At 45.3% G+C, this 11,429-nt stretch overlaps 1 protein-coding gene across 3 annotated transcripts in view; it reads right to left on the bottom strand.

Annotated features, from left to right (window-relative positions):
* Positions 1-3,850: 3,850 nt before the first annotated feature.
* agap1 (ArfGAP with GTPase domain, ankyrin repeat and PH domain 1) overlaps positions 3,851-11,429 on the bottom strand; it is a 1,020,940-nt gene continuing 1,013,361 nt past the window's right edge. For all 3 annotated transcript variants that reach the window (XM_070876105.1, XM_070876104.1, XM_070876106.1), the window contains one exon: positions 3,851-7,848. In XM_070876105.1, the coding sequence (XP_070732206.1) occupies positions 7,630-7,848 (219 nt within the window). In that variant the 3' untranslated portion in view covers positions 3,851-7,629. The remainder of the gene's footprint in view (positions 7,849-11,429) is intronic.

The raw sequence follows: 11,429 nt of genomic DNA, 5'->3' as shown, positions 1-11,429 counted from the left end.
TCCTCCAAGGGGACCAATCATAGACAAAGGGTGGAGCATGGTGGTCATTTTTGCAGTACAAATAAGCGTATATTTTACGTCCACCTGAGAGGGCTGATGGGGCCTTGGTTTAACATCTCATTTGAAAGATGGCACCTCTGACAGTGCAGCACTCCCTCAGCACTGCACTGGAGTGTCAGCCTAGATTTATGTGCTCAAGTCCCTGGAGTGGGACCTAAACCCACAACCTTCTGACTCAGAGACGAGTATGCTACCCACTGAGCCACAGCTGACACTAAGGTGGATTGACTGTATTTTGTTGTGGTGAAAGGCTAAAACCAGTTTGCAGTGATGAAAAGGACATGGTATAATTTCCCAGTTGTATTTTTTTATTCAATTACGGGATGAGGGCGTCGCTGGCAAGGCCAGCATTTATTGCACATCCCTAATTGCCCTTGAGAAGGTGGTGGTGTCTTGAACCGCTGCAGTCCGTGTGGTGAAGATACTTCCACAGTGCTGTTAGGGAGGGAGTTCCAGGATAGTGACCTAACGATGATGAAGGAACAGTGATATACTCCCAAGTCAGGATGGTGTGTGACTTGGTGGGGAACTGTATGTGGAGATGGGGTGGAGAGGAAAGGGTGAGATAAGAAACTCTTACTTTAGAGGCTAGTTCGCGCTGCCCATTCAACAAAGTCTCAGGAAAAATACTTTTTTTTCCTGTCGTGTATCCCAACAGGATGTGTTATAATAAGGATTCCAGGGGGGGTGTTTCAATGTCTGCTCTTGGCCTTAGAGTAATCTGATTAGCAACAAAATTACCCAATGAGTTATAATTAGAGCCCCATGGATTTCAGGAAAATCTTTGCTAAATTTCACAGACAGATCATTCTTCATATATTTCATATCGTGTCATGGACCGGAAATCTAAAGTAAACAATAGCACTTTCTTCAATATCTAATGAGAGCAGTAATTATTCTAAACATATATCATTACACTCATCATAAACATTAAATACACAGTATCTCCATCCACGAATAATTAAAAGATGACAATTCTTCCATTATGTCGGGATAAATAGGTAATTTTCCGGTTGGCAAACAGTAACTAGTATAGTAGTATAGTATTAGGCAGTCCCTCGAATCGAGGATGACCTGCTTCCACACCACAAAGGGATGAGTTCACAGGTGTTTCAATGAGGGACCTGACAATCCCGAACTACATACTGAAGGGTGGAAGGTGTCTGTGCGTGGATTCTTTTAACGTGGTGTGGCCATTGCACACCAGCCACAGGCTTGACAGAGCTAGGTCTTGGTCCAGTGGCAAGGGTTAACCAAGACGACTGGAGACCAAGCTCTGCTGCACGGACCTAGTGTGCACACATACTCCTATTGTCCATAGATCGCAGTGTGGGCTGGCCCATGCTGCCCCTGGGCCCTCGACTCTCCTGAGCCCTGAAGCCTCGCCTCTCCTGGGCCTCGATCATGACGCTCCTGGGCCCCGATCTCTCACTGCTCCTCCGCCCTAATCAACTGCTGACACACCAGCAAGTTCACACTGGGGAGAGACTGTTCACCTGCCCCGTGTGTGGGAAGGGATTCACTTGGTCATCCGACCTGCTGACACACCAGCGAGTTCACACTGAGGAGAAACTGTTCACCTGCTCTGAGTGTGGGAAGGGATTCATTCAATCATCCAACCTGCTGGCACACCAGCAAGTTCACAAATGATTGCAGGGTTTGGATTCTGCTGTTCTTGCTGCTCTTATTCACATCCTACTGAACTGTGTTCATTCTGTTTGTTGCTGTTTGTTTTTGTTGATGTTAATAACCCCTCAACTAGGCTGGAGTTTAATATTTTGATATTTCAAATAACTGTGTTGATATTTGATGTCTCCAAGATAAGAGGAGACTAATTGATGAGTAACTAGTGGGGTGCCACAGGGATCGTGCTGGGGCCTCAACTATTTACAATCTATATTAATGACTTGGATGAAGGGACCGAGTATAATGTAGCCAAGTTTGCTGATGATACAAAGATGGGTGGGAAAGCAAGTTGTGAGGAGGACACAAAAAATCTGCAAAGAGATATAGACAGGCTAAGTGAGTGCGAAAAAATTTGGCAGATGGAGCTGGCTGGTGTCCTACTGGCCTGGTGGGAAAGTGTGAGGTTATCCACTTTGGCTGAAAAAAATAAAAAAGCTAATTATTATTTAAATGGAGAAAAATTAGAAAGTGCTGCAGTTCAGAGGGACCTGGGAGTCCTTGTACATGAAACATAAAAAGTTAGTATGCAGGTACAGCAAGTAATCAGGAAGGCAAATGGAATGTTGGCCTTTATTGCAAGGGGGATGGAGTATAAAAGCTTTGGTCTCCTTATTTAAGAAAATATATACTTGCATGGGAGGCAGTTCAGAGAAGGTTCACTCGGTTGATTCCGGAGATGAGGGGGTTGACTTATGATTGGTTGAGTAGGTTGGGCCTATAGTCATTGGAGTGCAGAAGATTTTTCCCAGTGATTTGCGCCGTTTTTTTTGATCAGGCTGCTTTTTCTGGCCTAACTTAAAAATCCACAGTTGCCCCAATAAAAAAAAGAGGACGTGGTCCCGGTCTGCAAGACCATCAGCAGTCCGGGACCATTAGAGGGAGCAGCGTGCGACGGCATTCCAATGCAGGGAGCAGCGTGTGCTGTTGCAGGAGGACAATGGCTGACTGCAGTACAGGCAGGTACAGCAGGAGTGGCGAGGTCGGGGCGAAGGAGCGGCAAGAGTTCGTAGAGGGGTGTGATCAGGGCCCAGGAGAGGCGAGAGTTCGGGGTCCAGAAGAGGTGAGGGCCCAGGGGCAGCACGGGTCAGCCCACACTGCGATATGTGCGCGCACTAGGTCCGTGCAGCAGAGCTTGTCTCCAGTCGTCCTGGTTAATCCTTGCTACTGGACCAAGAACTACCTCTGTCAAGCCCGTGTGGTGGCTGGGGTGCAACAGCCACCACACGTTAAAAAACTCCACGCACAGATATCTTCCACCCTTCAGGATGTAGTTCGGGATCCGGAATATTAGGTCCTTCATTGAAACATCTGTGAACTCATCCCTTTTCGGCGTGGAAGCAAGTCATCCTCGTTTTGAGGGCCTGCCTATGATAATGATGATGACAAACAGCAATGTGATAATGACCAAGTAATCTGTTATTTTAAGTGATGTTAGTTTAGGGATAAATATTGGCCAGGACAATATTTGTGCTCTATATAATAGTAAACTATGTATACACCATGTTTATGGAACCAATCGCAAATCCCCTGGGAGGACATGCGCACCAACATCCCCAGCATTGAAGCACTGACCACACTCGATCAGCTCCACTGGGCAGACCACATAGTTCGCGTGCCAGACACGAGACTCCCAAAGCAAGTGCTCTATGCGGAGCTCCTTCATGGCAAATGAACCAAAAGTGGGCAGTGGAAACGTTACAAGGGCACCCTCAAAGCCTCCCTGATAAAGTGCAACATCCCCACTGACATCTGGGAGTCCCGGGCCAAAGACCGCCCTAAGTGGAGGAAGTGCATTGGGAGGGCGCTGAGCACCTCGAGTCTCATCGCCGAGAGCATGCATAAATCAAGCACAGGCAGCGGAATGAGCGTGCGGCAAACCTGTCCAACCCACCCCTTCCCTCAACGACTATCTGTCCCACCTGTGACAGAGTCTGTGGCTCTCCTATTGGACTATTCAGCCACCAAAGAATTCACTTCAGGAGTGGAAGCAAGTCTTCCTCGATTCCGAGGGACTGCCAATGATGATGATGATGATGATGATGGAACCAATCACTCCGAAACCAATGTATTAAGAAGTTTTTTTATTGAAAAGAGACATTTTGCAATTACAGAGTTTAGTCTCCTTGCATTACTTTACAGTCTTTAACAGAGTACTGTACAGTTGACCCACAAAATCATAATACATACTGGTATGGTCAATCATAACGCAGCCTAACAAACTCCACTGGCAAAATACAGGCAACGTCACACAGCTTTTATTATTATTACAAACATATAAATAAAGCATCTAGTCATTGCAAAACATGAACTGCCAAATGAGGTAATATTAAAAACCAAACCATTCATTCTGATAGTGTCCATATTATACCTATTTACACTGAGATATAGCTGTCAGCTCTTTACAGATACATTCCATGTTAGTGTAACAGCAGATAAACTGATTCCAGGTACAGTAATGACTGGCACAGTTTATAAAGCACGATTAGGGATACATTTATATTTAGGCTTGGCACACTTTTGGGATGTATTCCCTAAACAAAACAGAAACACAAGAATTACAAAGCAGGAATGTGGAGAATATACACCTCAGTATTCCAAAATAGCAATCCAAATGAGGGATTTGGTGACGTCAAACTATGAAAGTGATTAATTACCAAATGACACCGAGAAATATTTATTGTGCATATACATAGGAGAGAATTTTTGCCAAAATTCTTTTTACCGCTCTAGTGCCATACTCCATTGCCATTTTGGGATAGCTTGTGATGGAGGACCTGAAATGTTGAATTGATGACTTGCTTCATGACGTTGTGCCAGATTTAGGATGCAAAATCTGAAGAACTGTTGGGGCAATGACCCAGACTCGGGGGAGGGTGGTGGAGAAATGACCCAGACTCGGGGGGGGGGGGGCGGGGGGTGGAGGGCGGGGATGTTGGGGCAATGATCTATGAAACAGGAGCTGAAGGATTGTTGGATCTGTGACATGGAATCTGAAATTGTGTCAGACTTTTGATGCATAACCTACAATATTAACGTTATTTTTTTCCAAGAGTGAATTACTGGAAAAGAAATTCCCTTACGCTTGGTAATAAATTCAGAGCTACTGGTTTGCTGTCAGCTTTAACACAAGAGTGTAGATTTGGCACAGAGGCCACCCGGATGCTAAATATACACTGGGGCAATGGTCTGCTAAAAGCCACACATGACTGTTAACAGATTACAGGTCGTGTGTGAATTTTCCATACAGAATTGTGCGTGTTTGTGTTTTGTTTAAAGATTTTCTTTTGTAAGAGCCTGAGGGAAAATAGATGAGGCCCAAAGGTTCCCGTGCCTGTGGGAATCGGGCAGGAATTGTAGTTGAGACATCCTGACTGAAACCAGCCGTCCATATAACATGCCGCACACTTCAGTCCAACTTGGTCAAGCTGGGATTGAGCAACAGGTGATTCTAGGACTCAAACCATTCATTAGGAGCGGAGTAGTTTGCTGCCAGAGATCTTTTAGAAGTTTCCGACCCTCTTCCCTTCCAGTTAAAATCCACGATGAATAGTCTATATCACAATTTTACACAGCTGTGGGTTGAAACTAACACACCCCTATCATGGTCTCCACAAAACTATCTGCCAATCTAGCACAGAGGAGATTGGAAATATACAAGTGATATGTTTACATTTCTGATTGTATTGAATGTGCCTGCACCTCTGCCACACTTTTCATTAGTTAGAAGACAGATTGGGAGTGGAAAATGGTGCAGTGCTAAAATGCCCAGTGCAATAGGCCCCACCATTTCGCTCCTCAATCTTCCACCCTCTTGATATGAAGTAATAGACTTACATCGGGGGTGGAGGGGACGAACCAACGTTGCGTTTCCAGATGCTCAGAATTGATTCTGTACATTAAAGGTTTGAGTGCCAGGACAACGTGACCCTCAAATCTGCCAACGGAGACACATTCCACCCGCTTTTGGGCAGAGAGAGAAATCACCTGGGAGGGGGAGGCAGAAGAGGAGGTGGAGGAAAAGGGGTAAAGATATGGATCAAAAGGTGGCCACTGGGAAAAGGTGTATTGGAAAATCAGCAGCTGGGGAAACAGTCGCTGGACACGGAACGGCACAGTGTGATGATGAAATATCAACTAGCCGTGTTGCGGAGGGTCAGGAGGCGGAATATCTCACGTGGATCTGAAAACATCCCTGGGTTTCCCAGCTGCCTTGCCTGCAGCTCAACTCGCCCTCGGCCAGAAAACATGGAATTGAAAAATACTGTTAGCTTACACAAAACATTGAAAACTGCCAAGCCTAAGTATGTCATTGTTTAAATCATACAGGAGGGAAAAGTGTAATGTTTGTTTTTGTTCTCAAACAATCTAGCTATGTTGATGACCGTTTAGAAGGGAGTCTAGGTCTGTCAAAGGTAGCCGAATTCTTCTGATTAAACACGTCAGCGCCATAACCAGGGCTCTAACACACGGATTCACAAGGGAATAGAAAAATACATCTTATTTGGACTCGATGCTGGAGTGTAAAAGTGACTGGAGTTTAAATTGTGCATCACTGGCCAATATTACCCCAATACTTCGATTCCCATCCCCCTCAAAAAAACAGAACTGAACGACACGTAGTCAATGACTCACGGACAAGTTCGGCCATTTTACTGTGGCCAGAGTAAAGAACTCCATTCAGAGTTTCAAATAATCCCCTTCCCCGCAAAAAAAGGCTAAAATCCCTATGGAATGAACAAAATTATGTACAACATATAAATACTATAGCGTCAGAGTTTACATAATATTTACAAACAGGACAAAGAATCGTTTCAGAAAAGCCCCACTTGGACAAGGCCATTCTATCCATTTTTGGATATGCTGCCAATGACAGCGCAAGTCAGAAGGGCAGTGAGCTTGTGACTGAGAAGTGAGGCTAAGACTGATCAATTCCCTTTCTTTCTTCCAAATGAGCACACTATATAATGCCTACAGCCTTTTAATCATACAAGATACACAGTTCTGTTTCCAGCACAGCACTTGACACTCCACAACTAGCAATCTCTACATTCACGAATTCACTTGCATCTGGGGGGGGGGGGGGGGGAAAGGACCCCATTTCTTTTTTTTGAAAAGGAGGACTAAAAATTAAATAGACACTAAATTATGACAGTGAATTTAGGAAGGAGGGCTCAAAGGACTGGAAAGAACATGACTGAGATAATGTGCTGCTTCTGAGAATATTGCAATCACATCCATGCAGTCATTGAACCGTGCCATGTAACTACCTCTTCAGCTAATATGCTTTTCTCTATGATGACTAATCATGTTCTATTAAACAGTGGTAATGCTGGAAGAACTCAACTATACAAGTGTAATGAAGCCAGTATTCTCCCTGGACAGATTAGCCACAACTGATTTGACACATACCATCATAGGAGCTTCAAACCTGACAAACTCTGTGCTCTCGGCTGATTTATGTCAGCAAGGGCCCTTCGCAGAAGAGCTGAATCAACCTGTTTGGTAGAGGTGAAATGTACTGACAACTAATTGCCAATGCCTGAAAGTTCCATTTTCCCTTGTCCGCTTTCACATGTCTGCCCTATTGGCCCAGGTGGGCTCCATGCTTTTAAGATAGGTCATTGCTCCACTGGCTATTCTTCAAATGGACAATTCCTGATCCTTTAAATCTTTTTTTTCGTTGACTGCGCAGGGCCTCGTCTCATTTGTCTAATGAGCTGATCCACGACTGGTTGTCTTCTTTTCCCTATTTCTCCAGTTCTTCGTGGTTTTACGTTGCTTCTAGAACTTAATCAGGAGTGGAATGAGGTTTCACAGATACGAGGCTGTAAAGGGAGCGGTTCAATGGTGCTCTCTAAACACAAGAGTCCGATGAGCTCGTCATCAAATGACAGCGGGCAGTTTGGTGTCCATCCTTCCGCCGTTGTTGTTGTTGCGGTTGGTGCTCTTGCGGGACAGGTTGGGAGTCGCCACCAGGATGAAGTGCTCGTCGGGGCAACCATACTGTAGCAGGATATCGCTGCACTCCTGACTCATCGCTTGTTTGGCGTAGGCCAGCGCAGTGTTTCCGTGAGCATCGCGTGCCATGACATCAACTCCATACTGGAAGACCAACAGCAAAAGTTAGATCATAGTAACTGCAGTAGGCCATTCAGCCCCTCGAGCCTGTTCCTCCATTCAATTAGATCATGGCCTATCTGTACCTTAACTCCACTTACCCGCCTTGGTTATGTATCCCTTAATACCCTTATCAACAAAAATCTAACAAATAGCAGTATTGAAATTTTCAATTGACCCCCAGCCTCAACAGCTTTTTCCACCACACACTGTGTAAAGAAGTGCTTCCTGATATCACCCCTGAACAACCGAACACTAATTTTAAGGTTATACCCTAAATTAGATTAAGATCGGGTCTGCTACAATTTGGCTCTTTATCGGATGCTGAAAATCCCATATGTCTATTAATATCCTCCACGAGATGTCACTCACCTTAATCTGGTGTTTCGCATTTCAAACTCTTCCTTCTTGGTGATAACGGAGGCAAAGTACTTAGTTAATATTGTAGCCATTTCCTTACTCTCCACTATAACCTTGTCTCCTTTGTCTTTTAGTCATCCTACCTCTACCTTGACTATTCTTTTACTGCAAATATGCTATAGGAAGCTAATTTATTGCCCTTTAATTTTTTTTTCTAATTTTCTTTTCTAGCATCATAGAATCAAGCAGCACAGAAGGAGGTCATTCGGCCCATCGTGCCTCTTTGAAAGAGCTATCCAATTAGTCCCACGATTCTGCTCTCTCCCCACAGCCTGCAAATTTTCCCTCCAAGTATTTATCCAATTCCCTTTTGAAAATTACTATTAGAACCTAAGAAACAGGAGCAGGAGTAGGCCATTTGGCCCCTCGAGCCTGCTGCACCATTCAATAAGATCATAGCTGATCTGATCATGGACTCAGCTCCACTTCCCTGCCCGCTCCCCAAAACCCTTTATTCCCTTATTGCTCAAAAATCTGTCTGTCTCTGCCTTAAATATATTCAATGACCCAGCCTCCACAGCTCTCTAGGGCAGAGAATTCCACAGATTTACAACTCTCTGAGAGAAGAAATTCCTCCTCATCTCAGTTTTAAATGGGCGGCCCATTATTCTAAAACTATGCCCCCTAGTTCTAGATTCCTCCATGAGTGAAAATATCCTCTCTGCATCTACCTTGTTGAGCCCCCTCATTATCTTTTATGTTTCGATAAGATCACATCTCATTCTTCTGAACTCCAATGAGTACAGGCCCAACCTGCTCAACCTTTCATCATAAGTCAACCCCTTCATCTCAGGAATCAACCAAGTGAACCTTCTCTGACCTGCCTCCAATGCAAGTATATCCCTCTTTAAATAAAGAAACCAAAACTGTACACAATACTCTAGGTGTGGCCTCACCAATACCTTGTACAGTTGTAGCAGGACTTCTCTTCTTTCATACTCCATCCCCCTTGCAATAAAGGCTAACATTCTATTTGGCGTCCTGATTACTTGCTGTACCTGCATATTAACTTTTTGTGTTTCATGCACAAGGACCCCCAGATCCCTCTGTACTGCAGCATTTTGTAATTTCTCTCCATTTAAATAATAATTTGCTTATTTTTTCTGCCAAAGTGGATAACCTCACACTTTCCCACATTATATTTCATCTGCCAAATGTTTGCCCACTCACTTAGCTATCTATATCCCTTTGCATATTTTTTATGTCCTCCTCACAACTTGCTTTCCCACCCATCTTTGTATCATCAGCAAACTTGGCTACATTACACTCGGTCTCTTCATCTAAGTCATTAATATAGATTGTAAATAGTTGAGGCCCCAGCACCAATCCCTGCGGCACCCCACTTATTGTTTGCCAACCAGAAAATTACCCAATTATCCCGACTCTCTGTTTTCTGTTAGTTAGCCAATCCTTTATCCATGCTAATATATTACCCCCAACCCCGTGAACTTGCATCTTGTGCAGTAACCTTTTATGTGGCACTTTATCGAATGCCTTCTGGAAAGTCCAAATACACCACATCCACTGGTTCGCCCTTACCCACCCTGCTCGTTACATCCTCAAAGAACTCCAGCAAATTTGTCAAACATGATTTCCCTTTCATAAAACCATGCTGACTCTGCTTGAATAAATTATGCTTTTCCTGAATCTGCTTCCACCACCCTTTCAGGCAGTGGATTCAAGATCATTACAGCTCGCTGCGTCAAAGAATTCTCATCTCCCTCTCTGATTCTTTCTACTCTGTCTCAGCCTTTCTAATTTTCCTTTATATAATTTATACTGGCTTTTTAAAATCTGCCCTGTAAACACTAAGGGGCTGATTTTCATCAAGGCCCCTGCTTGCTCAAGTACCGGACAGTACTTTGGGCGGGATATTCATGGCCGAGGTCCCTCGAAGGTCGACGGGCGGTAAATGGCCGCCAATCTGGGCAGCAGCCGGGGGGGGGGGGGGGAAGGTCTCATTCTCGGCGGCAGAGGCGCTTGCTGCCCAAAGTGCCGCCGAGGATGGAGTTGGGCCCACGAAGGGTCGAAGAACTGCAAAAAATAATCACCAGTAAAAAATAAAAAAACTATCAGAAGACCTCCAAGGGATCCAATGCAGGTAAATCGCTGTTGAAAAAAAAATTTAATGGTTCACTTACCTGTTTTTCAGGTTCTTCCTACTTACCGTCGGGGGCAGACTAGCTTCCTCGCAGCGCTCCATCCCCGTTCTGCCGCCGACTCCCGCCCGCAGGAATCTGGAAGCTCGGCGGGCAGGAGGTCAGTTGTGCCATTCGGCCGTCCACTGATGTCAGCGGGCGGTTCCCGGTAGCTCTCCCCTCCCGCCCGTTCCAGACCACCTGCAAAGTTGCAGTGGGCGGATCAAGAGGAGCAATGTCGGCGGCAGTGGGTGGCAGCGGGCGGTGAGTGATGAATTTCGGCCCCTAAATGCTTTTTTTTGAAGTATCAAGTGTGATTCAATCTCGCTATGAAAGTGGTTCTCAAACCTTTTTAGTTGAAGGATCCCTTTTCAAATGGATTAGTAATTACAGACCCCCATCTGAATTATAATACTATATAATACTCATAATATGAGAGTGCTGCATGTAAAGAGTGTTTTAATAATGCTTTTAAGAAACAGATGTTTACTTGCAAATATCAGTGGGATGGGTGTGCCTGCTTCTCACACCAATTCAGGGTACTCAGCAGCTTCAGATGGCCACTATTAGCCTCTTAGAAACCATCAGCGGCAGGTCGGGGCCATAAAAGGCGAGTGGCGACCATGGGCAGCGTGGAGGCAGGCCACTACAAGGTTACAGCGCAAGCTGGTGCAGGAGGGCGGCGGCAGTGAAGTCCAGGTCGGTGATTGGAACGTGGGCAGATACATCAGGTATGGCGATAGACTGTGGAGGGATGTGATCATGGCCCAGGGGAGGCATGAGTTCGGAACCAGGGGCCCAGGGACAGCATGAGCCAGCCCACACTGCGATATGTGTGCGCACTAGGTCCGTGCAGCAGAGCAGGTCTCCAGTTGTCTTGGGTAATCCTTGTCACTGAACCAAGACCTAGCTCTGTCAAGCCTGTGTGGTGGCTGGTGTGCAACGGCCACTACACGTTAAAAAAAATCCATGTACAGGCATCTTCCACCCTTCAGGATGTAGTTCGGG

This window comes from Pristiophorus japonicus, chromosome 3 (genome assembly GCF_044704955.1).
Source record: "Pristiophorus japonicus isolate sPriJap1 chromosome 3, sPriJap1.hap1, whole genome shotgun sequence".
NCBI classification, from domain to species: domain Eukaryota; kingdom Metazoa; phylum Chordata; class Chondrichthyes; family Pristiophoridae; genus Pristiophorus; species Pristiophorus japonicus.
The sequence above is the reverse complement of the archived record's forward strand: the minus strand, read 5'-3'. Positions and strand labels throughout refer to the sequence as shown.